Source organism: Pezoporus occidentalis, unplaced genomic scaffold, assembly GCF_034315485.1.
Source record: "Pezoporus occidentalis ecotype Australia unplaced genomic scaffold, CSIRO_AGI_Poc_V1 ctg204, whole genome shotgun sequence".
NCBI lineage: Eukaryota > Metazoa > Chordata > Aves > Psittaciformes > Psittacidae > Pezoporus > Pezoporus occidentalis.
In genome coordinates this window covers 157,740-185,247 of record NW_026913900.1, presented here as the reverse complement: position 1 = coordinate 185,247, position 27,508 = coordinate 157,740, and the positions used below count along the sequence as shown (strand labels likewise).

General features: G+C 37.2%; 1 protein-coding gene across 10 annotated transcripts in view; it reads right to left on the bottom strand.

The window, feature by feature from the left end:
• Window positions 1-27,508, bottom strand: part of LDB3 (LIM domain binding 3) — a 124,782-nt gene that overhangs the window by 27,231 nt on the left and 70,043 nt on the right. For 7 of the 10 annotated variants that reach the window (XM_062618808.1, XM_062618807.1, XM_062618811.1 and 4 more), the window contains 4 exons: window positions 23,295-23,464; window positions 22,296-22,332; window positions 7,693-7,728; window positions 1,045-1,206 (listed from right to left, as the gene is read on the bottom strand). In XM_062618808.1, the coding sequence (XP_062474792.1) occupies window positions 1,045-1,206; window positions 7,693-7,728; window positions 22,296-22,332; window positions 23,295-23,464 (405 nt within the window). Of the gene's footprint in view, window positions 1-1,044; window positions 1,207-7,692; window positions 7,729-17,437; window positions 18,410-22,295; window positions 22,333-23,294; window positions 23,465-27,508 lie in introns of those variants that run through there. The other 3 variants (XM_062618813.1, XM_062618814.1, XM_062618817.1) reach the window with 2 other exon arrangements.

Genomic DNA, 27,508 nt, shown 5'->3' with positions numbered 1-27,508 from the left:
TATTCAAACCTCATTTGCTGGCTGGATGATTGCTTTTCTTGCACTGAAATAAAAACACTGGAGTCTGGTAGGTCACAGTTTGGTAAAACTGACTAAAGTGAGAAACTAGTTTGTATATGTAAATAATTTCAGTCAACTGGAAAAATTAAACAAGAACTAGAGCTGAGAGAACATTTCCAATCCCATTCACACAAATTGAAGCTATGACAGACTGCACCTCACATCTCAATTATTTAAAGTAGTTTACAATTCTACTTGTGTTTTTCCTTGGATTTTTAAAGCATGTGACGTCTTTTGGGAATGTTCATGCGGAAAAATAAAGGGGGGGGAGGGGGAATTCACTCTTACTATGTCCAAAATTACTGTAACGCAAGTGACAGCAGTATAAACCCCATGCATTTCTGCACAGACTGCCTTGACAGCTTTTAATATACAACTCTAACAGCCCCACTATAAGTGTTCTGAATACACACCTCTTTGGAACTCACTTTAGCTCTTGGGCTACATCTCATTAGAGAAAAGAGAAATCTAACAAATTACTTAATACCTTACAGAGCAAGTCAAACATCAAGTGTGTGGTTTTACTGACGTATTGCTCATTATCCACCATGTTTTACTGACTTCTGCTATGATATGGTAAGCTGAATCCCAGGAGTAAATAACATTTTCTAATTTTGCTTTTCATGCCATACTGCAGAAACACTATTAAAAGAACCCTCATTCACTGTAACTATTATGAGGAACTGTTTTAATTTTATTAAAAGTGGTGAAAAAACAGTTCTAGCTTTAACCCTTGCCTTGCTTTCTGAGAATGTAAGCTGTATTGCAGACTTAAAGCTACATTTTTAGGGAAGTTTTATTTTGCAAAGTTTCTGTAAAATGAACAACGTGCTTCAAAATAAGGAAACACACTAAAATATATAAAAGCATACAAAATAGATTATAGCTTTTACATACTACATTCTTAACTTAAGAATGTGTATGCACCATTTCCAGAGCCATACAGGGATGTATTTGCAAAAGGACAAAGCAATGAAGCATTACCTTTGGAAGGAGGATGAGAAAGACTCTTGCACTACTGAGGTGGCTGCTGGTGGCATCAGACAGGCTGTATTTTGAGCAGCAGCAGCAGGCTGATGGGCTGAAGCATGTGGTGCAGGAGCAGAGGCGGAACTGGTAGACACCGGAGCATGCTCAACAGGGGTACTAATTAGAGTTAAATTAAATAAAACAAGAAGCATCTTAAAAGGTGCATTTTTAAATGTAGAGCTACTATGTTTGAACCTGCAAACATAGCAGCAGGCTGTGTTACTGAGGGGAAAGCACAACTATGCAAAAACAGAAAAAAATAAGACATCTGTTAGACCTTCTCACATGTGCAGTTAAGACTAATGCAGTTTTGGTGCTGCTTGACTGAAATTTATCCCAGGTGTTACTCAGTACTTAAGTCCTGCTTCTGCTGAAGCCAGTGGTAGGAAACATGGCATGCATACTTAAATGGTTGCAAAGAGCCTGTCAGAAATTCTGAGCTCAGGTAAACTTCATCCAGTATTTACTCCTGGAGCTGAAGCTTATGTTAGGAGTAAACTTTTTAATTAGGTGAAGAAAAGCAATTTAAAGGGTATTATCACAGTCTTATAACAGCATGTTTCCTGCAAGTTCTGGTAGTCTAGGAATCCAGTCAGCACAGTCTTGTGTTGGGTTCAGTCAGCTTTGTGCAATAAAGGTAGCAGGAAGATGTTTAGTAGTCAACCTCTGACCTAGATTCACCTTACATTACACTGGACAACCCATCAAACAATAAGATGCTTTTTTATACACAGAAGACTATGCAAATGTAAGATGTGGAATAATATTTTACTACACCAGTTTTAAAATCACTTGGGTGATGAGCATGAGTTTTATCCTTGTGGTGCTCCTGTGTTATTGTGGCACAGATAACATGGAGTAGAGAAATACTGATGTCTAATTATTTCCCTCTATTTGATTGCAAAATAGATTAACTGAAATTAATAATAAAAATTCTGTGGTTATTCTAGTAACCTACTGAACTACCAGTGTCTTTCGTCACCTGCTATCAGAGCACCCAGTGCTTATTGACATATTTCAGCCTTAGAGCCTCACTCAAATTAGAAAGTATTAATCATCTCTTACAGACAGACAAATGGGGCAAAGTTATCCATTAGAGTTTTGCAAGATAGTTTAGTCAAAGCCATCCACTACTAAGAAATGAACCAATCTTTTGGGAGATTCAGTTTACTGTCTTCCACTAGCTCTTACATCAAATTAAAAAAATAAAAATAAAAACCATTTAGTGGACTTACAAGAAGCAAGTTCTTTGCTGACCATTTCAATAAAATTAATATCAACAAAAGAATAATAATATGTGCCTTCGTTTTTCACTTGCCAATATACCTAATAAAAATCACTAGGTCATTTAAAATTAAAAGGGGAATGGGAAAGATAAAAAAAAGAAACAAAAGACAAAAGCTTTATTTTATGTTTAGGCAGCTTTTACTGTGGATTTTTTAAATTATTATCCATAGAACAAATAAGCTGCGGAAAAATAACTAATTGCAATTTGATTTTCCAGATTATTGCATACTATTTTGAGGCACAGACCTCAGAGGCAATGTAAGCATGTGCCCCCCAGGCACAAGGGATGTTTTTCTTGATGCCATATTATTGTGCTGTAATCTTCCGCAGTAGTTATCACAATTTTTTTTTCCCCTATAACCAGGGCATTACTGTACATAACATAGTTGTCTTGTCCACAAGCTGTGGTATAAGAACATAATGGATGTATTTTTACTTCTTTTGTCCAGACTTGTAAGTATACTGCCACATCTCCGAGTTCTTACAAGCGACTCCTTTGTCATCATTGATGGTGATGAAATTCAGCAATTCTCTTGTGCCGTGCACAAAGAATACCCAAAATATTCCTTCCTGAGCACAGTATCAAATAACAGAAGAAAGCTTAGAGTTCCATGACTGGTTTTCAGCCAAACCCTACCTCTCAAACATTTTTCCTCTCAGCTTTTTTCCTATGTGAATTTGTCATTGTGCAAGTATTTCCTCTGTCTTTCAGCCATTCTATCTAATGTTTTCTTTGGCTTCTCTCAGAAGCATGGATTCAAGAAGTTATACTCCTCAGGACCTAGAATGACTGCTTGGTAATTCAGAATTTGTGACACCCCTTGTTCTTCAAGGGACTGTCCCATTTCTCCTGTTCTCCTTTCCTCCACTTTCTTGTACGGTTTAATAGTCTAAATGATAGTCTTTTATTTCAACTGAGTATTTTACAGTTTGATTAGCTGAAATGGAAGCATGGTTGTTATGCCTACCAATTTCAAAGCTGAATGCAACTTGTGACAAAAGCAGAAAAGAAGTTATTTTCTTCCTTATGAGTTTCATCTTCTATTATATACGTAACAAGTGAGCTCCTGTAAATACTCATCCTGTTCGCAATTCTGCTTTTCAAATCATTACACCAAAAGTTTTGCAACAGTTCTGCACAAGTTTGCCCATCATGATATGCATCTGAAATTCAGATCAGTTCTTCCACCTTGATGCACCAGCATTATGATGCAAATTCTTCTGCTTAGCTAATACAGTATCAATTGCATAGACTACATAGCAGCATAGCTGTATATTATACATCACAGCTATGGATCACAGGCAAGCCTGTGACCAAGTTTTAATACATTAAAAAGGTGTTGAGTTAGAATTTAGTACTTACATATGTCTGATTTGACAAACAGGAAACAACTGAAACTATACTGCACATTAAAAAGGACCTTAATATATGTCCTGAGAACAAATACAAAGTAGGACCTTCACATATTTTGCGTTTATTTTCACTGAAGTAAAAGAGAATTTGCTACAGATTTCGAAAGAATAAAGACTTCATACCTTGAACAGAAGAAAACAGTAAAGTTACTTAATCATTGTAACCATCTCCAAAATGTTAAGCAAAACACATACTATACAATACGTGGACATGAACCTGTGTGAAACAGATTTGAACTAGACAAACACATATAGATGAAATAAATGCAACTAATACTGGAATACCTTATAAAATTTAAAGGAAATACAACAGATTTTATCTTGCATGCTGTTTGTGATGGTTCTTTTATTGATCACCTTCCTGTGGGGTATAATATATTCATTAAAAGAGCAAGGAATTGCAAGAAGTATAAATGAAGTAGTTGTAACCATAAAAATCAGAGTGATCTGGTTATAGAAATTATTTGCAGTTGGTAACTAGTTCTCTACTCAATTTTATAGAAAGACTGAGACTAACTTGACTGGTTTTAGTTTAACCACTATATATTTTAAATAATTTTATTTAGGTGTTCAAAGAAAATAACTTTTTATTCCCTTAGCTTGCCCCCATTTTAGATTTTCAGTCTGGGGTTTTTTTTAGCCCTTCAGATGCAGAAAAAATTAAATGCTATTTTATAAAATAGTTCATTTATTATAATAGCCTCGTTTTTACATACGTTACAGAAGTTTGTGGCTTTTTCTTAATTATTCTGTACACTTTCAATCTTTATAGGTTTTTGTATTTTAAGGAAAGCAAAAGGAAATGGATCTTCTCAAACATCTCCATATTTGTGGTAACAGATAAACATAAAGTGCACAATGTGAGTAAGTTAGGTGGATGAAAACAAACATCTCTCTCCTCAGCTGATTTTCACTCAAGAAAAGGAACACAGATCAGTAGCGGTTAAGTGAATAATAATGGTTAAGAATCATAATGAGAAACCACAGCAACAAATGCACTCAAGCATTTTTAAAAAAATGAGTGCAGATTAACTTCTTCCCTTCAATAAAGTCTTAAATTCTGAGACTTTCTGTGCAAGTAACGATCAAGTGGATTATTAAAGCAGTACCTTGTCTCCTTTATGTAATTCATAAAGTTATTTTGAATACTGCAACAGATCTCTTGTAAAGAATTCAAAATATAGTGAGCAAAAATAAAAATGAATAGGCAAAAATTATTGCTTATTATGGCATTTGTAGAATAAACTGGAAGCATGGAAGACCTTTGCATATGAGTACAGGGATGTCTGTAGAAATACAATAAACTTCATCAGCTGCTATTTCTCTGCAGAAGGTGCTTAATGACTGTTGTCTCTATATGGTAGGTGCAATCTTTAGCAGTGCCACTTAAAGCCCACATGAACTAGAAGTTGATGGAATTTGTAGAACTTCATCATCTGCCTTTTAGGCAATGGACACTTCCATCTGAAGGAGTTAGAGGTTGTTATTACCAAACCACTCCAAAGCTCCAAACCAGGTCAGTTATGCAGTTACACATCACAGTGTACCTTTGATGACTGGATGAAGTAAGAGGGACTTTCTGGCCAGTAGCAGTGAAACTGACCTCCCTCTGGCTTGTACCCGCTCCAAGCCTCACAGACCCCTTGGAGGCCACTGGCTTAGCATTGTCAGTTTTGGCATCCATGGTGCATGATTTAGGAGGATGCCAAATACTTGAGGTCACATACTGTGGCGCATGTGCAGTACCTGTAGGCCTGAGTAACAAAGATTACAAGGGGATTTGTAAATGAAGTATTTCTTAGGTAATAGCAGGTATTTGAGGGAGAGACAGAATTCCAGCCACAGAAGAGACTGGTGATTTAATAGAGAAAGGTTTGTTTGATTATTTTTATTTTTCAGAGATACACAGGCTTACTGTCTACCATACCAAATCCAGCATCATTTTAGAATGCTAATGTCTCGCTCTTTGAGACAGCAGTTATTTATATGGAGCAAAGCCTTCAGAAAAACAAATAAAAACAAAAGTGCTGAACCTCATAATTGAAAAGTTAAGTCTAGGTTTAATAATGAAGACTCTATTTCTCTGTTTTCTGTTTCCTGGAAGAAGATTTATATCTTAAATATCCAATATCCTCTTTTTGTATCCCCCAAATTCCTTATTACCATAGGAGATCATCATGACATTGCAGACAAAGTCATGACAAATATTGACAGTTGGGGCCCCCAACATAAGAAGGACATAGGCCTGTTGGATCAAGTCCAGAGGAGGGCTATGGAGATGCTCAGAGGGCTGGAGCACTTCTATGAAGACAGGCTGAGAAAGTTGGGCTTGTTCAGCCTGGGGAAGAGAAGGCTCCAGGGAGACCTTAGAGCAGCTTCCAGTACCTAAAGGGAGCCTAGAAAAAAGCTGGAGAAAGACTTATTACAAGAGCCTGTAGTGACAGGACAAGGAGGAATGGCTTTAAACTGAAGGAGGGGAGGTTTAGATTAGATATTAGGAAGAAGTTCTTCACTTTGAGGGGTGGTGAGGTGCTGGCACAGGTTGCCCAGAGAAGTTGAACACTGCCAAAGATGGGGCAGCCACAAGCCCAGGCTGGATGGGGCTTTGAGCAACCTGGTCTAGTGCAAGGTGTCCTGGCCCATGGCAGGGGGGTTGGAACTCGGTGATCTTTAAGGTTCCTTCCAACCCAAACCGTTTTGTGATGATTCTATGAAAGGCTTTAAGAATCAAAAAGTACCTTGTGTAAAATCTGGAAACCATATTGGTAGGAATATCAAAATAAAATGCATAGCAGAGCTATGATGATAATTGTGGTGGAGAAAAGCTATGGCATGACAAACCATGCTAGATTAAGACATTGTAGTATGACGTGAACATCAGTCATACATCAGAAATTGTTCCTGATAAAATAAAGAAAAAGAAAATAATATTTTAGTTAAGCAGCTGCATAGTCCTGTAGGTGATTTTGCACAAATAAAATTGCTGATGGACTTGAACTAACAACATGTTAGTTGTTTTTCAATTTAATTTATATTCAGGTGTTATGCAGGAATCAAGGGGTTTATTTCATTCTTTCGACATAATTTAAAAATAAAACTCAATTTTCCCTACTGTTCCAAGTGCCAGTTGCCATTGCTTGCCATAAGTAATGTTAACACTTGCACTTGGATTTAACTGTACGCAATCTTTGTTCAAATCTGAGTTGTCTTATGAAAAACCCCAAAATAAAAAGGTGAGAATAAACAAGGCAGGAAAGGAGTGCTATAAAATTCTTTCCATGACAAACTAGAAAGAGGCACTTCTTTGCTCCATTAAGCAATTGGTTAGATCACTCAGAAAGTATCTGTGTTTCAGTACTTGTGTGTTTTAGTATATGAACTAATAAATACATTTATATATGTAACTGCAAAATGTGCTGATATTCTTTGGGAGAAAGCAACTTTGAAATGGAAGAACTTACTTAGAGAGATATTATGTTTTGAACCCCATGAGCCACTGAGGATCAATCCAGATATGCAAGAATCTGATATATAAGTGTTAATATACCAAAAGGATAATCTTATTTATGTTTTAAAAAACACCTTGAACAATCTAGACAAAGTTTAAAATGGAAATTCTTCTTAAAACTCCATCACAAACTGACAATATTTCAAGAACATTTGATAAAAGCTTCTTATTTTTTTAGGTTTGTAAGTTCTGAGAAACATGATCCCCACCTGCTCCATCTCACAGAGCTTTTTGTAGGAAAAAAATGCCTAACAAACCCACTTAGTTGAAACCTCTATATTCATCATCTGCTCAAACAGTGTACAAACTCCATGTTTTTGAGGTAAGAACATTATTTAGAAAGCAGAGGTAAACTCCAAATAGCAGGTAAGCTAAACACACATATCAAAAGTTACCTGTTTTCTGATGCTGCAGCAACATTTTCCTTGTCTCTGTGAAAGGAGGGGATACAGTATGAATAAAGTAAATGCTATTGCCAGTGGTGGCAAAAAAACCAAACCACCAACAAAAACAAAACCCGGGGAGAAAGAAGATGGGTTGAGGAGAAATGTTTGGTTGCAAAAAGCATCCTAGAGTGGTTGCTCATAAGAAACCTCTTCAGCTCTCCAAGTGAAACCCACCAAATATGCAAGTTTACTGTATGCTGCTTCTCAGTTGCAAACAACTTTGTTTCAGTATTAAAGTAAAAGGAAGGAAAATTAACAGTTACAAATTAGACATTTTATGTGTGTATGTATATAATTTCAGGCATAGCTTTGACTTTAGTAAGTTCCTCCTTAAAAGAAAATGTCAAGAATATTTCAGCAGAATGTAGTTTGACGCCCACTGCAAGTGGTAAAAATAATCAGATTTGGACTTATCATTTTGAAGTGATAAGCAGTTAAATGGTTAGCAAAGGCTCATACAAGAGGGATTATATATGTTTGGCATCACTTAAACATTCTCCACCTTACCCGATTAAGTACTAGTTTTCTCAATCTAAGTCAGATTAGAAACAAGTGAAATGATTCCTTCATTGAGGTGAAGAGTAAGTCAGCCCCAGTTTCAGTGATAATTAGGTTCTTATTCTGTAAACACACATACAAGCTTACAGAAATAACTAACCAGTTTAAGTGCAAACAATTGTGTATCTGTAAGAAGTTAAGACACAGGAGTCTAAGGCTAAAGGATTTTAGTCTTTATGAATGTGAAATCCAGTTTAGTAATTGAGATGGTCTCAATATTTAGCAATTTAGTGGGTGGTTGCATCCTTTCCCATTTAAAAGATTGTGCTGGAATTTCAGGATGTTTAAAGTTGAAATATGTGAAATACGAACATTTGAAACTGGGATCTAGGATCACAAAATACAAAGCAAATGTATCCCTATTTTTCAAAAGACTTTTCAGAAGGAAGGTTCAGTTGGGTAAATTAGGACATGCATTTATTTATACGGATTTGTTGGGCTCAAATTATTGTCTTACATTAACTTTGGAAAGCTATTCTTAATATTTTCCACATTATTAGTAATATATAACACATTTCTATGTTTATGTATGGACATGTACATATTTATGTACAGTCACATACTATTGCCTTGGCTTAGCTCCCATAAAGTTATAAAAAAACAGTCTAGTTTTTATGAGCAAAGGTTTGGGCATACGTGTTCTCTACTAATTTTTAAAACCCCTAACTCAAATGTAACCCCTAAAACATATGACTTAAAGCCAGAGTTTCAATCACAGAAGTAGATTTGTAATAACCCTCAGATGTGGCTGACTAAGAATGTTATTATGGTCAGAATGGAAGAACCTGTCCTGAAAGTAAATACGCCAAGAAGATCAATTGGTGCACCACTCTAAAGCAATGAGAAACCAAACACCATCTTTAAGGTAACCAAGCCATGAGTTCACTTGAACACCAGGTACAGGAAAGCCAGGGTGAAACAAAGCAGAGGAGGATGGATTAGAAACTGTGCAGGTGTGAGGAGGAAGTGTTAGTACACCAAGCGCCATAATCATGCAACAGTGTTAAAACACCGTCACAGCCTGAAAAAGAATGAAGCCTTGTTTAATTCCAGCGTTACTAAATATGCTATGAGAAATTACAGTCAAGACCAAGAGGCAGGCAGTTGAGGGTCAGGCAGAAGCAGTGTTACTATTAATTAGTAACAGCATTACTATTAATCTGATCCAAACATTTCCGCCCCACTAGCTGTGGCTATACTGAAGAATGCAAAAGAAAAGGTCACTTGACTTTGAAGTCAGAATTTCACAAAAAACTTTTCTCTGGGAGTACAAGCATAGGATAACACTGAATGACAATGGCAGGGGGGAGTTGTGGTGGTTAAAAAGAGGGAGAGAAGTATAGTAAACATACTTCCACAGAATAAAGCAAAAGAAAAGCGGAGAGTAAAATGGAAAGCTGGGTTCAAAGGTACACAATATTTCTTCATGGTTTTGCTTCCACAAACTACTCCTCTTCCCAGTCAACAGGAGTTAATTCCCATTTGGCTAACAGTGAGAAAGGCTCATGATCAGATGAGTCTCTTGTTGGCAACACCTGTGTTTTGTGGAACAGACTGCTGAATTTCCAGCCTTTACTATCAAATGTTGTTTTTTTTTGTTAAAAAAACCTAAACGCAGAATTCATCTTACTTTTGAGTCAAATACACCCCTGGGGGAAGGCTCAGTGAAGCTGATACCTTCACAACATGAAAGAATTTGGCTCAAAATACTGTGAGTGGTTTGAATCTCTGGCTACACAGACTGCTTAGAGAACTGACAGTAGTGGATAGCAGCTTTGAGCTACCTGGGAGAGATGCAATATTTTTATTCATTTATTTTTTGTCTACAGCCCTTTTAGACCCCACCTGGAATGGCTTTTGGTAGAAGCGCCTTAGTCAATGACTTCCGAGAACAGTGCAGCTCCCACAGAGCTTATTAAATATTGGACATATATCTTAAACAAGTTTTATTTATGCAATATACTGTCTTCCCAATTACACAGTATATTATTATTAAATGACAGTATATAATTTAATAATTAAACATTTCCTTCTCATAAAAATATGCTACATGATAGGGTCTTAAAAAAGACAGAGTTAATGAAATAACAAAGAATTGTTAAGAGTTTGAGTAACAAAATGTAAAATTTATTTGCAAGCCAGGCTTTTGTGTGTGAGGATCCTAGAGAGAGCCTAAAGAAACTTGGTGGAGCTTGTGCACCTTCCATCTACCCTCTCCTTAGAGAATGACAGACCTAGACTTTCTCTCTCTTGAATAGCTACTCTCTGATCCATTAAAATGCTGAAGACAGACATCACTTAAGCTGTAATGAAGACCTGATGACATAAGGAACATTAGGCATCCCGGGAGATCATATGGTCCTTCAACTCTTCTCTTTCAGTACTGAAGCAATAACTGAACACTGTAGTTGACTTGTTCCGCCATATTCTCATGGAGAGAGAATTTCTTTTTCTCAGTGTACAAATGAGGCACTGAAACTTACTAGAATTGCTCATGGTCAAAGAGAAGGTCCATAGCAGGGCAAAGAACTGAAGTAACTCCTGAATCGCAGCCAAGTATTTAAATTATCAGCTCACCCTTTTTACTAACTGATTATGGATTTTTAAATAAATATTACTGTTTGGTTTATCATTATTTTCTTGTATTGATCATCCAATAGTATTCTATAGAACCTTACCAATACATACTTGCTTTTTTTCAAAGAAGAAATAGTTATTAAGACTTAGAGATTATTAATGCCTCTCTACTGAAATTTAAAAAATTTTTAAAAATCTGGTTTTCTAGTAGTATATTGTAATGAGGACAAGTCCTGCAAATCTACAACATCTTTCATCCTAACAGGTACCTATATTTATATAAACATGTTTGCCTACAAATAAAATTTCACTTTGAGAAGTAGAAGTCACAAAATACTATAAAAAGAATTCTTACAGGGTGGCTGGGAGTAAAGTTATGTGAAGGCTATTTCATAATTGCCTTCCAAACATTTTTGTCTCAAAGGCACAAGATACTGACACTGTTGGAAGATGGACACCGAGCTAGATTAACTGCTGTTCTGATCCAGTGAGGCCATTTCTACCTTTCTGTGCTTGCAGCCGAGAATTTTTCCATGGTCAGATGAATATAAAACTATTAAGACTGTTTGTCTTTTGCTTTCCTCCCTCTAAGCTATATTTTTGCTATCTTAACAAAGACACCACAAGACATACAAGGATATCACAGGCAGTTAACTGGAGAGGACAAAAGACAACTATCATGCTGGTTTAGCTAAAACTTTAGCTTGGGATCAGAAAAGAGGGGTAGAAGAGCTAGTCTCTCTTTTTCAGCCACTGTAGTTAAGAATGTGAGCAGCCCACGCCAAAACAATTGCAATATATCCTACTAGTATGCCTCCATCCAAAATAGGAAAATACATTTCTCCCAGAAGGCAGCCTGGTTTGTGCAGACAGTGCCACAGAATAGGAAAAGCATCATCATATATTCAGGGGAAGAAAAAACAACCAGCAGCTTACTTTCTACAAGTAGTATTGAAGTCAATCTAAGCATCTCACTAAAATCAAAGCAAATGCCTCCTCTGGAAGCATTTTAGTGGTATCTACTGGTATGCTGTTTTATTTAACAGTTTAATAATAAACGCATAAATGCACCTGGAAATACAGCAGCATCAGTGTCAGAGAAAGTTTACTTCTCCAAGATTTACACAGTGATGTTTGGTATGCAAGTATATGTTCTCCAATTTATCTTATTGGTGAACCCATCACTTCGATAAGATCAAAGACTGCAAAAGGTGAAGCAATTGAGCTGGGATATGTTTCAGATAATTATTCCCTATCTTGGCATTAAATGTGCAATTCAACTTATCCGAATGATTCCCTCTAACTTTTGATAACCTCACTGTAAAAGAAAAGGTATCTGCCACCAGGCACCTGAATGCAGGATCAGGGCTTTCCATTTGTATTTGTGACCAATATAGACAAAACAATGCACAACGCATGTAGGTACTGTACACAAGGAAGTTATTCCCCTTTCACTGAAGTGTTCTTTCTCATCAGGACTTCACTTCTCTCTAGGGAAGCTGAGAGAAGAACAAGAGCCCATCGACCTCAATTTCAGCTGGTAGTTCTTAGAGCTACTTTGTAATCTGTGCACATCAATAAGAAAATTCATACTTTCTCTACATGGTATTATCCTAAGTTTGAAGCTGCATCTGAAATACAGTAACATGTATTTTCTATTCAGTTCCTGAACCAAGTAAGTGATATGAATTAGAGCAGTTGTCATTCCTTCAGAACATGAACTACATTTCATTTCTGAAATTCTCTTAAGTATGTTCTTACCTTCCCTCTCTCATTTGTTATCATATAACATCCTGGTTCAGCTACAACAAATGGATAGGTGGAAATGAACTATTAGGAAGCTATTAGTATTTAGGGTAATTTTACTGACATTAATGCAATTTAGAAGCAGAGCAAAAGGAAGCTGTGCCAGAGCTATGCTATTTGCCAGTTCCCCAGCTCACCCTAAACAAAGCTCTGTGAGCCAGTCTGATGATCCACAGACCACAGCTGAGTACCGCTGGGTTACACGCCCCTGCTGAAAAGCCTGCTACATGCAAGAACTCCTATTTCCTTGTTAGACTGAAGGCAGTGCAAGGGAGTAGTCAGAAAGAAAGGTGGCATTATACACTGGTATCTTAGTTAGCCATCTACATTAGTGGAAGGATACATACCAGAATCTTAAAGGCTGCACAATACGAATAAAAGTGAAGTTAATTTTTGCCCATGCAAAAGCTCAGTGGCAGAGAGAAACATGCAGAAAACTGAGATGGTAAAAGACAAAACGTTAAATATAGGTCAGTACCCTCAACCCATCCTCCTCCCCCCTGCCCACCCAATTGAATCTTGAGCTTTAACAAGCTCTGTTAGCTTATGCACTACTTTCTCTATAAACTATTTTGAGAAAACCTTCATGGTATTTGCTGATTTCGTTTGGAGGCCTCACTCTAATTTTAAGAGAGTTCATTCGAGTGGATACACTGTGTCTTATGGTCACCATCTTTGATCAGTTGGTTCTACAGAGAACTGGCTTGAAAACAAGCAATTTATGATCTCAAAATTATTTTTCCTCACAGGACTTCGTGTATTTTGGGGAAGAAAGGCATTATAGTTGATCAGTTTTCCCTTCTGGTTTTACTCAGAATTCCACAGACACAATTGAGTTGTTTCACTATTACTATGTTTTTCTCACTCTTTGGGTGCTAAAAAGTAAGTGAAGAACAGAATATAGTGAACTGATGTGCTTATTATTATTTACTGCAGCTACGTTCCTTAAATGAGAAAGCTACCTATAGAAGTCTGCATTATTTCAGGGGCTGCTGTGGAAAAATAAGGTATCTCTTTCAAAAGGATTTTGGAGATCTTATTAGCATATAGATAGGGAGTTTTTGGCAATTGGGCAAGTCAGCAATGCTCATCATTGGAAATTATGGCTAACAGAGGAAGGGGATCAAGGTGCCTCAGCTTATCTTGGTGGTGTCAGATGGCTTTGATAAGCAGCAGTAGAACAATGAATGTTATTGTGCCTGAGAGCAAAGTTTAGTCAATTAAATTTTGTGCATATTTCAGAAAGCTGTTGGTCAAAGGCTGATTGAAGAAACATACCATACCAAAATTCTAGCTTTTTAACTTTGCAAACTAAACTTTGTGCAAGTATTCATCTATTTTCTCATATGTGGAATGACAGTCCTGGTCACTGAACTGTGACACTGCTAAAGAAGCTACAAAATCAGCCCAGTCCCTGGGGAACCCAAGTGCACAAGTGAAAAAATGGCATCACTTCTTCTGCCCCTGAAGAAGGCTTCAGGCAGCAAGAGTTGGACTTCCCATAAGCGATAAAGTAGTCCCTAAAATACGTGTTCCTTGATCCTGAAGATACACTCCACATAGTTCTGCATAATGAGAGCAAAACTGAAATGAAGAGAAAGTGACCTCTGCATTTGTTACATAGCAAAAACTCGCCCTCCTTCCCATGCAGGCAGGCGTGACAAGAGGGAAGCAAGGGAAGAAGCCACCACAGAACCTTTCTCCTTTTGTATTTTTATCATGCAAGAAAGGAAGAGAGGTCAAGTTCTCATGCCTGCTTTCCTGAAGTCACACTCTAGCCACATCCCATCAGCACACACTGCATGCACTCAGTATTGTTGTGGCACGCTGAGCACCATCGCTGGTGAGGAGGAGATGATTTGAATAGAATACAAGGCAGCAGTATTCAGTAAACAGGTTAGTTTGTATCAAACACTCTTATATCACAGCAGAAAATGAGCATTTCCCTGTGTCATAACCAGACAAGCAGATTTACCTGGAAGGTCTTTTGGTTTTGATTTCCTACTGGCATCAGCTTTGCTGTATCTTCATTAAATGCTTATAACACTATGCTTTACTGGCAATATTAGGAAGGGCAGGGGATTAATATCACTATCCACATCCTACATTTTGCTTTAATTTTGTCATGGAGGCTATTTAGAAGACAGTATTGTCACCAACCATTGTCCTCTGCTCAGCAGAACAGTCACGGTTCAAATTATATTCAGCGTGGCAGATACACCTGCCTATCATCAGCGCTATTTCAAAGGATTGCGTGACTCATCAAGTCTTCAATCAGGAACCTATTTCAAGCCTCACTGTCATTAACTGAGAATAATTTTCCTAGGCAAAGCAGCAGACTTTTACAAATGGTCAAGAAACACTGCAAGATGGGGTTGGTTAATCAGAAGCAACATAGAGTGAGATAAGCCTAGACATATTAAGAATAGGGCGTAATGAGGCCACACTTGGCCTTCTGTTGGAATGAAGCTAGTAGTTTCTTAAAGCTCTTCATGGTTTCTTATCAGGCCTATGTCTGTTACAGTCTCTAGCAATGAGATGTTGTAGAATGAGAAATCCAGCCCAATTTCTCCACCTTACAGAAAAAGTCCGCCCCCTACTCAGGAGGGAAAAACAAGACCTCTTAATAGTATAAAGAAAGATCTATAATGTTCATTTACTGGGCTTGAAGATCACCATCACAACAAAAAGGCAGATTTTTGAGGAGTTAGGGAATTACTAGTCAAAATATGAACAAGAAACTGGATAGAAAAATTTGCCTGACAGTTTAATTAACAAAGCCCGTCACTTGGGAGGTTTTCTGAGAGGGACTGGACTAAGCAGTAGAAATATACTGTAGTAAACAACCTTGCCTTAGGGGTTGGTAACAGCACCTTCACAAAAGGACTTTATCATTGCAAAAGTTCCTAAAGTTACCAAATATTGGAAGATTTTTTTTTCAATTACTTTTTTTCCTTTACATAAATAATTGAAATTTTACAAGCTTGGAGCATGTTTAGATTCTATTTTTTGTGAACTCCAGGAAAAAAGGATTACAACTATTTCCCCATCTGATTAGATGGTTTATATGTACTCAATTTTTATGATTAAATTCATCTGAAGCAGAGCTAAGGGGGAGGGGTTCCTTAACTACATCTCCAATAATTTCTTATCTGATCAAACTATGCTTTTCTGATTATTAAATACCTTTAAAAATAACATTAAGTGTAAACATTGATATAATCTAGACATTTTCTTTTCCATTATAATACATGCACTAGGACTATTTGAAACAAATAGTGTCTGTATTATGTTCATAAAACATTAAAGATTCACAATTCCTATTTATGTGAAAATACTATTAATACTTATTCAGAAAACCATTTCATCTGATTGAAAATTAGAACTGGAAGATTTTTACTTAGGTACCTTTGATGTTTATGAAAAAAAATTGAGATGTTAAATTCAATCAGAATTTCCCATATATAAATAGAATTCAACCACTCTGAATCAAAGTCTGATCTTAGCAACATTCAGGAAAAGTTAAAATGTTGCTCTTATTTCATGCAGTTACGCTGATTTTTCACAGCACTACTAAGATGGTGTGATCAGAATCTGTGTTCCCATAAGGAGAATACAAATGGATGTTGTGCAATAAATGGCATGCTTACAGAACTGCTATGGTAATTATCCAAGAAAAGTGAAAAGCATTTTAAAAGGAAATAGCGCTCATTTACTCTTAAATAATAGTCAAAAAATACTATTTTTTAAGTATGATGGCTAGATTTTTTTTTTAAACACTCCAATACTTTGTTGGTTCATACAAAATTCCCCTTGAACAGTAGCTTTTTCTTCTTCTGCATAAAGCAGAAAAAAAGGAGTTGGAGTGAACTTTTCTCTTATATGGACTGCTGATATGAATTCCAGATGTTTGGAAGCAGCAAAAAGTGCAAGAGATTCAATCTAATCTCAGGCACTAACCTCTTTGATCAGAATCACTGCTACCAGATAAAGGTACCTAATTTGCAGTTTATAGAAGTTAATGGAAAAATAAAATATTGAGGGCTGTAGGCAGGGCTGCAATGGAGTCAGCCTTTCATTGCACAGAGCAGTGTTTTATCACCAGAAACTTTTGCTTCAATCAGTGCTGGGGACTCCTAATGCAGGTTGTTGAGGGCTAACATCAAGTGTTTCTGTGGAAACCACAACCAGTTTGAGTTGCATTTTTTGTTTCATTTAGTGGCCAGACCATAAACTAGAAAGGGGAGCGACACTGCTCTTGGTGTACTTCAGTGAGAAAACAGAAAAACCTGGGGGCCTTTGGTATAGGTTCGCTACATCTTTTCTGACACAGCTTAAAAGCAAAGCATGGTAATGTTGAAACAAAGAGAACCCGTTCTAAGCACCAGCAATGTCTCTACTGCCTTCACCATGGGCACAAATTAATAATCATTTCCAGAGAATTAGTATTATTCAAATGGAAATGCTAAATGAAATCATCAATAGGTTGTCATCTAACATGTATTAGCTATGCTTTGTTCTCATTCACATCTAATACAATATTTGTTCATTTCTGTTGCTGTTCTTTCAACTGCTCTGATGGGTTTATTCTAATTCAGATAACTCAAAAGTCAGTAATAATTATAGGTAATAGCAGAAAGCTTTTTGATCAGATTTTCTATTGAAAGAGGAAGAACTTTCCCTTCCACAATAATCAGCTGAAACAGTTATTGTTTCAAAACAGAATAAAGTGATCTGCAAAACAGGCACGTAATTATTTCAGTTTTAAAACCTTTTATTTCAGAGAAAGCATGCTGCTATATACAGAAGAAAGAACGTGGGTCAAAGCAAGAGCAATACAGAATGGGCAACATAATCCTTTAAACCTTACATATTCCTTAAAACTTGCAGATGCTTTTACAAACTCGAGTGCACCAGTAGAACTATATATTCTCACTCCTAAATCACCTCTAGTAAAATGTCATTTCCTCACAGATCCTGAGCAACCACAGCTATCTCTAGCTTTAATATAGTGACAAATTCAGGTTTCCAACAGAAAACTTGTAGCAATGGTTTCAGCATATGTCTTCTAGCAGTATAATATTTTGAAGAAATATCACCTCATGTTGCTAATATCTTATTTCAAACAGCATCATTCAACTATGCAAACTAAGTATGTTGTACATTTAGCAAAGTCTAGGCCAGGCTCAGCTAGTTTTGCTTTTCATCTTTCTTCCTCATACTTAATTATCTTTACAGCAGTAAAACTCGGTAATCTCTCATTACTCTTCCTCCTAACAAAATACTGTCAATAACTTCCCTCCCATTTTCTTCTAGAATTAAAGTCAAGAGAGTACAACAGGGAAGTTCTCCTGTCTACTGAAGTTACATTTTGTATAGTAAAGGACAAAAGCTAATCTACTCTATAATGAAGAACATGAACCAGGTTGTATCACTATTTTCACTTCTGGTGACAGTGAATGGATAACAGGCTAACAATAGGAATCTACAGAAGACAGGCACTCAGGAGAAGAAAGGCCCTAGCAGTATTTCCTCTGTGTGTGACACTCTTAGGCTCTAACTCAGGACAGCGGTTAATTTTCTACTGTAATTCTCTGTCTCATGTATTTGGCTGCTAAAGGTGGGCTTTTAGCTTTTAACATTAAGGATTTGCGCTGACAGGCCGTGATGCCAGTTGCGCAATTTGGCAAAGCGTGGGCTGTTACGTTCCGTTTCAAACCTTTCCCTGTGGCATGAAGAAAGGGAGAGAGAGAAAGAGAGAGAGAGAGAGAGAGAGAGACACACAGAGAAGAAAGAAGGGAGGGAGAAAGAAAGGGGTTAGGGACCATGGCTACCACTCCCCTGCCTTATAACTAGGGCAATAGCAATTTATTTGGATATTTTTCTTTGGCTTTCAAGTCAAAAGCTGCATGATCCTGTTTGAACCATGCACAAGAGGTTCTGCAGTTGTTCATTTCCGAGAAATAACTTGATGCAACTTCATATTCTTTGACTTGTGCTTGGTAATACAGGGCTGCTTTTGCTAGAAATGCAGTAAAATCCCATTGCTTCCCTGCCAGCAGATTCTCCAAGTTTTTTCCTCCCTCCCCCCAGCTGAGCACTCAGTGAAAGTTAACTCCATACAAAAGCAAAATGAATGCAGATATTTTCCATTCTGTAATACCTAGGGCAGCCTATATATATATATCCTGCTGTCCTTCCTGGAAGGACCACCAGCGACCAGTTCAGCAGTACCTTCCTAAAGCTTTTCTTAGTATAATGCAAGTGAGTACATATGCAAGTCTTCACATCCGCATAAGTATTTCTGGTCATTTGTGTCAAAAAGCAGAATAACACAGGATTTTCAAAGCACAGTCCTGCGAAGCATTGGCCACCTCCTGCCAATACTCCTAGCTACTTCTGATTGCAAGTTGGGGTGCTCAAGCAAGTTGTAAGCAGTGTTCAGCACCTCTCAAGATTTTATCTTTGCTAGATGTTCTATAGTTTAAATTCAGGTTTGGTTTTGTTTTTTAATAAAAACAGGAAGAGGAGGCTGTGGGATGCAAGCACAGTCAAGAAGTATATCAAACAGAATGGAAAATAAAATGTCCTGGTTATTTGCAAAATGTCATTGATTCACTGCAAACAAGGTAATTTTCCTCTCATTATTTACACCCAAAACACAAGACAATTGTGTTAATGCAGCAGAACTTGAGAGTGAAACCAGCCAAACAGAAATGAACAGACTAGGCTGCTTTTACTCCTCAGGCTGAAGAAAGCACAAAACAATACACAGAGTAAACACCAACAAATTCACTGATATTTCTGAATTTTCTGATCCCAATACCACAGTGTCATGCAAGTAACGCTCCTGAAGGAGTCCTGATGTATGACTTCTCAAGCAATCTTTCATGCTTTTAAGAAATTCAAAGATAGAAAGTATTCCTAGCTGAAATGCTGAAGCTTCATGATGGCATTTTTGTAAATTACACTGGAGCATATTAGCTACAGCGAGTCTTGAGGAAATTTAAGAATTCCCTTACTGCTTTAAGGACATACCCCTCCAATCATGGAAAAGGTATTCAGAAACATCTGTTTGGCTTGAAATGGATACCATCCTTCCGGAAAATATTCCATGACAATTATCACAACAGCAATGGAAAGTTTTCATAGCAAGTTATAATCTTACACGTGCCTTCAGAATAGCAGTAGCATGAGCAAAGGAGAATCATGCAGTGCACTCATTAACTGAAAGGAATATTCTGCCACCTGAAAATTCCCAAGCTTTATAGGTTCTGTTCAGAGCATACGTTGTGAAGTTAGAAGCAGCAATCCAGAAGTGACTATTTGTGTGTAAAACAGTTCCACCAAAACTCAGCTGTATGGGTTTTTTTCTTACTTTCCCACACCCCCAATCATTTGTAAGAAACCTGATCACCACTTCATGCAGTTCTTGCTGATTACACTGATGAGCTGACACAGAGAGACAACAGAAAGCACCAGAGAGAGACTGCTCACAGCATGCCCAGAGACAGAATTTCCCACCCTGTGAAATCTCTGGCAGCTTAAGTTTTGGAACATGAAGGATTTTTCCAGAATGCCAGCAAAGCATGGGATTAGTGCACACTGGATCTCATAAGACTCAGGTTCCACAGTTCCATGGAAACCTGCTTTTGGGAGCCCAGGAAACCTTCCAGGTGATCCCAAACTGTGGGCATGGAGGAAGGCATGGTTGTACAGGCTGCCTAGAATAGATACCAGAGAGGTATTTCCATTTTCCATTACTCCAGTTTGTACTGGAAGAGTGGAGTTAAAGTACAGATTCTATGCATCTGACACAGATCCTTCTATCCTTTACAGAATCAAAAGTGCCAGGGGCCTTGCAAAAAGATTAAACAGAAGGGGGGTCCAGTATGCCCAAGAGAGTGGTATGTGATAGATGCATGCATAACCAGGACTGTTGCTACAAGATCTGCAGTGGAGGATGTGCAATGTTTGAGGCACGAGGCCACCAAGATGGGAAAGCACCATCAGGTAGGAAGGAGACCCCATTTCATTCCTTTCACCAGAGCTCATGCAATCTGCACTGTGTAACCACCTAGTATATATTCCCTTCTGCTTCTGCTACCAATTAATGCCCTTGAATCTCTTTGGGTAATGCAGCTGTGCCTAGCTATAACCATAACTGTTCTTGTTGAAAAAAGGATAACACAGTGATACCTCAAGACTGCAAAAAAATATGTGAAGCACAGTGGATATAGTCATGTACGTTCAGTTACACTGAACAGAACATGCAATTTACACATGTTGATGTGTTACTAGAAAATTATTTTCAACGTATCTGATACCATGTTAAGTTCCAATATCTATTATTTTCCAAAGCCACAGACTACAGCTAGAAAGATTATTTCTTTAAAACAACAGACTACTCCCAGACATATATAGGGTCTGTTAAATTCAGCACAATGTTTCAAATCCTATCATAAGGATTTGGATTTATGCCATTACATCAAACCGGATAATGCACAATATATTTAATCAGAATTAAGCTTGTACATTTGGGAGAAGAAATAAATCCCTTAGGGATATAATACCAAGCCTGATGTTCAGGCACCTTGCCATGAATTTCAGTGAACTGCAACGGAAGGTTTATAGCAAATGCATACTGAAAGTATACTTGTATTTTCACAGGGAAAGATGACAGACATCTTTCTCACTGATTCAACATTTGTAACTTGCACTGAGATCAAAAGCTCAGAACCTTTATAGAAACCACATGGCTGTTAAAAAAAAAATATTAGAAAAAGGAATAAGTAGATTGAGTATCAAAACCATCACAAACCCAGCCAGCAGCTCAGAGTAGCTAATGTGATACAGGGATTTGAAGTATGCAAATAGAAAACCAGGCTTGCATGCAGGATGCTCCCATTCAACTGCAGCTTTTAAGCTCAACAAAAAATTCTATAATAAATCTATATTATTTCCTGCCAATGCAAGGCAACATAAGATGATAAATCTTTAATTCCTTATTATACCTCTGAATATATCCACTTCTTCAGTGTTCTGGGTAGATCATATGAAACAAATATATCTACCCACCAGCAAAAGCAGTCCTGTGCTTCCATAGCCTACAAATCTGTTTGTATTTATTCCAAGCAAGACATAAGCAAGTGATTATGGATACGGATGGAAACAATTCATTTACAGTATCTTTTCAGGAGAATAAAATGTCGCTCACAGGGTCATCCAAATAAATTGCTCACAAATTTCAGTGCTATCACAACATTATATATTGTCATTCAGTTACACAATCAAGTAGTTACACAAGGCTTGGTCTTAGGAACTACTGCATTCACAGACTCAGTAAAATACACAAAAGTTGCATGTGCAGAGAGTGTTCAGGTTTGGACACACACTTTAGGAGTTTTGCACTGTCTTTCCTAGAAACGTGCTAATTTGTTATCCTTTTCATTCAAAGGCCTCTCAGTAATAGCACTTTTAGTGATTTAAGTAAATGTATTAGAATATTTGAAGACAAAAATATAATAATGCACGTTCATATTAATGCTCGTTTAAAACATTTTTGGTTATCAGTAAGTAGAAAACCGTATTTTTCACAAGGAGTTGCCTACCTTGACCTCCTCAGGGCTTCTTCATCTGGATCTTGCACTGCAGGCAAAAAAAAATATTTCAGTTGAAAAAGAAAGGAAAGAAAGAAGGAAAGAATTTGCTTTCTGATGAAATTTTAAAGTTCTTTAGAAGCATATCTACAGGTACATTCATGCTGACTTCACAGCATCAGATTTTGTAAGAACAGCATGAAGAGGAACAAGCCCCTAGACCTGGGAAAGACATTAGTAGGAAAGTAGCTGTTGCAAATACTTCCTCATTCATTTATTAGCAGTGTTTCACAGCTGTAGACAATGATCCTACAGAGAGGGCCACCTGTTCTGCAGGAAAGCATGAGAAGAAGCAGCAGATTTCATTTAATGAGAAGATACTAAGTATTTCCCCCTGGTGTGAGAAAAGTCCCTGAACTTCCTTCTGTCTAGATCAGAAACAAGCTCTGAGGTTAGTACCAAGCAGTCAGAGAAACATTTCCATAGGCACAAGCAACAAAGCTCAAGCTCCCAGGACATTCACAGCAGTTCTGTGTTCAGATAACAGGGCTGATATAGCCGTAGGTGCACCACAAGTAATGATCCGTGATTTTTTTTTTTTGACCTCTGGGTGTCACTTCTATAAGACTGTGACAAGAGACATAAGTTATTCATCTTTTTCTCTAATGAATGGACACAGCTTTGTATGTCTAGGCTGCTGGAAAATGACAGATTACGCTGCAGAGGTAAGATTTGTAGCTAAGAAGAACTATGGGGCCCCAGATGCTCTATCACTGTAGAGTCTGTTATACTTCCATGGTGAGACCCATGGCAGATCAAAGAATTTTCTTTGTAATGCATGAGATGTAACCCTCCAGTTACACCCAAGGTTCTCGGATCTTAGCCGTCATTGACAATGACTACACACTGGATGTGAGTCTTCCTTGACTATCAGTTGCTAATACTGGCCTAAGAAAATAAAAACATGAGTCTAAAATCGGGGTGAGGGGGATGTTTTGTTATTCCACTTACTGTACTCAGTTCCAGTCATCTGGGCAAGGATGCGAAAAGACTTGGACTGCAGATTGGCAGAACGGCGACTCCAGTCTTCGCTTTCATCTTCAGGCTTGTTCTGAGTTTTAAGCACAGCCTGATACACTGGAGAGGCACTGTCTACGTGAGGATCTTTAAGAGGAAGGGTACTGCAATTCAGAAAGTGAAACGTTGTGAAATAGCACATGGTAGCTGTCTTCCCAACCTCCCTCTGGTCTTAGCTCCTCATCCAGCATAACAGCAATCTAAAACATGGCTTTGAAAATACCATTTTTCAAAAACACCCCACATAGATTAATTTTATGTGAATGAAGAATATTATGCCTCATTCTGTCTTGGAAATAGCCTGTTATCATTCAAATCTGCATATTCAAACCGGTGTGAAAATGCTTGGAAATGTCTGTTCATGATTCCTCAGCCAATGCAGCCACCAATTTACAGTGGTTAAAATAATGGGTGGTGGCAAATGAGAGTATGCCAGGCAAAACCATTTATTCCTCTGACCATTCTTGTCCCATATTGTTTCTTATAAAAACAGCTTCATGGTGGTACTGTTTCATGTTACGTCTTATTATAGTTTGGGGCCAGTGTCTTTTAAGGATGCAATTAGAAATACAAACCATATCTCATTATAAAAATAATGTGATAGGCTTTTATAAATTTTTCTAGAGATTATTATTCTTTCCAAACTCTGAGTGAAACTTCCAGCTGCCATAACTCTGGATTCACTGTCTACTAAACATGTGACGCATAAGAAGTCTATACTTGTACTCCACTTGCATACATATTTTGTATCCAAAATCTTTAACAGCAGAATGTACCTCAGAGCCTTATGACATCTCTGCAGTATGAACTTGTGAAGTGATACATCCAGGAAGAAAATCCCAATTTTGCACACCTAAAGTCAAAGCTACCAACCTCTGCAGCACAAGTGTCGCAATGTCTCTTTGATTCATGATGCAAGCTAGAAACAGACTTAGTAACTTAATAGCCTTTATTTTTTTCCCCTGTAAAAATAAGTTCTGCATAGTATACAATTAAAATTAACAGAGCTGCAGAAATACACACTGAGGGGATGATGTTTGCTTGGCATAACCTGGCTCCATGATTTCTGTAAATACAAGATCTATTTTTCAAGCATGTGATTTATTGTACCAGCTTTAATATGCTATTCCATACAGAGCTTTGCAAGCAGCATGCTCAACTTCATCAAAACTGTGAAATGGCTTGAAAGTTAAGGGCCATTTGTTCCAGCTAAGTCACTGCCATAAAATTCCAGGAGCAGTTACCTGCTATAAAAGTTGCTTTCTTGTTAACTCAAAGTTAGTGTTCTCTAAGTTACCACTGTACAGAGAAAATCTACAGAGAAGTTGGGTTTGAAAGCCTGAGAGGAATCATGAAAAAGCCAAGAAGCATGTCTGATGTCCTACATACAGCAATTACTTTCATAAAAAACTATTACCAGGTCATGCTGTAAATATCAGTATTTCCAGCTGACACACTCCTCTTGTTCAGCACTGGGTAATACATGCTCTTTTAATGGATATGCACCTAACAATAGTTCAGGATGTGTTCTTTGAGTAAGACTGGAAGGGGCTCTGGGACATGATGTGTGCTTATATGCATATGCTATGGGATTTTTTTTCTTAGAGGAATATTTATATTCCTCATAACCCCTGGGTAGGTGAAAACTTCTCACTTCCTTGAGGATCCACCAGGGTACAAAACCCAGCTATTTTTCTTTTATATATTTCACTACAATCACCTATGTGATGGAGCATAGCTTAAAAAAAGCCTGACCCTTCACTTTAAACTCTGCCACAGAAAATAAAAGTAACATAAAGAAGTCCCTCAGCATGGAGGCACTTCAGGCCTATGTCTTGGTACTGGCTAAAAGCAGACAGGACCTTGCCCTGTAATACGGTCATAGGCAACTGACTGCCTGACTTTGCCCAACAGTTTGAATCCCCAGACTTACTTTTTAACCCCACTGCAATTTAAAAACCTGCTGTGATACCAAATTTCACAGCTGCAGACTGTTGTAGGGTGGATAATAAACCACTAGATAGATAGCACTGCCGATTTTTCAACCATAGACTACTGTGGCAACAGCAGTGTGCAAGTCACGGACAGTTCAAAGTCCTGTGTTTAAACCCTCTAGCTGAAATGCTTTGTTCTTCTATTATGACATATTATCTTCTATAATATACAAAAAAGCAGTGTAAAAGTGTATGCATAGATAATGTCATTAGCTCAAAGGTAGTTAAAAAATGCTAAAGGCTGGACCACAAATTTCACAGTAGCAATGTGTGGCATTAATATGACATTAATATCCTTATGGTAGATGATTAAGGCAGGAAATGGAGCTTGGTGAATTAACCTTCCCTAGCAGAGTGAAACATCCTCATATAAATTGAACTAAATACATTGGAATATTTCCAACTCTGTCTTTAATGCAACAGGCCTTTTTCATTTTTTAAAATTATAATTATATTGTAGATGAGTAATTAGGACATATAAGCCACTCAGCATGGAAGTGTAAAATAGAGCGCATTGTTGATTACGATCATTTAATAAACCTAAATGTGACAGTTCATTTTTACAGACAGCATAGAGATGCACATAACCATGTTAATACCTCTGTTATACCTCTTCTTAATTTAATTTTTTTCCATCTGGGTGTGTATGTGCAGAAATACCATGCATCTTTAAGCATATTACTTTAAATTGAAGTTATTGAAAAAAAAAATTCTTCCCAAATGGGTTACAGCTTTTGAGGACTTTCCTTATTATAAGCTATTTTAGTAGGTTTCAGTAGAAAAATGTCCCCTTTTTTCACATCATCATACAAGTCACACACTAATAACATTAAAACAAGCTTTAAAGATAGTCAAACCTCTTTGAATAAGTAGCAATGTGATTTTTTTCCTTGCAATTCATTATAAACTAAGGTTTACCAAGAGAACCAATCCCTGGAGTCATTATTCAGATTTAAGTACATAAGTAGAAATTTAGGAACACTGTAGTGTTCTACCCCTAGTGTAGACATTTGATAAAATATTGTGACTTCAGATTCCAGTCTAAATTAAATTAACCCAACAAACAAACAGTTCATTTAGACTGGTAAACTATCTGACTAAGTTGACTTATTGTAGAGGATACATGAGATTTTAATTTCCGCAATCACATTATTGATCCTACTACTAGAACTGTTAGATCTTAATCCTGACAAAGTTATTGGATTTATGCATACTTACATAACTTGTGAATTTGGCTAAAACTGCATAACGGAATTTAGAAGAGGTTTGACAAAAATGTACTTGAAATGTACTGACCACATAGTTATACTGCAACTCTTGGCTCTTGGTATAGCAAAATCAATTAAAACAAAGCACCATAGAGTAGAAAAGATATAAAGTCAGGGCATTCTATTTTTTCTACTTGTAAGTTCCAGCATGAGGTCTGAATAACTGCAGTAGAAATAATTTATATGCTTTCCTTTGTGTTTTCAATTTCCATGGGGTTTATTTTCTAAGCGACATGAACCTGATTCTGATCTCACTGACTTAAATTGAAACATCACCAATTTCAAATGGTCAAGCTAGAAAATGAATTCTTATCCTAAGCCTGTCTCTTCATCACTGATAAAAGTAGTAAGCAGCATTTCCAGCTATTGTCTGCCACAAAGAACAGAAGCCCTCTAGATCTGCAGTCTGAATATGCTTACCATCACCCTGTGGCTTCAGGGCTTATCTCTTATGTAAAACAAAAAGCCCAAAGAAGAGCAATTAAGTGCTGATAGGCAGAGAATTGAGACAAACTGAAGCAGTACACAATCGTCTACTTTTATGTGACAGTCTTCTCAGACAAATATGTCTGCATAAGCATAATCAATCAGACTCTATCAGCTAAGCAAACTAAAGAACATCCTTGGTTTCCACAGCAAATTAAAGTTCAGAGTATCACAAAGGTCAAAGCAACACCTTAAGGAAATGAGTTACAGGTTTAATTAAAAGCTTATCAGTCAATGGGTAGGCCATTATATCAGCACAGACCTTGTCTTTATATCTAGACCAAAAATGCTGTGTTAATTGTTATAAAATAATCTACAGAGAAAATTGTTTGGTCACCGTTACCAGTTTAAAAACCAGAAGTTACAAACCATGCTGTAGCTCACAGCACTGTAGATTTAG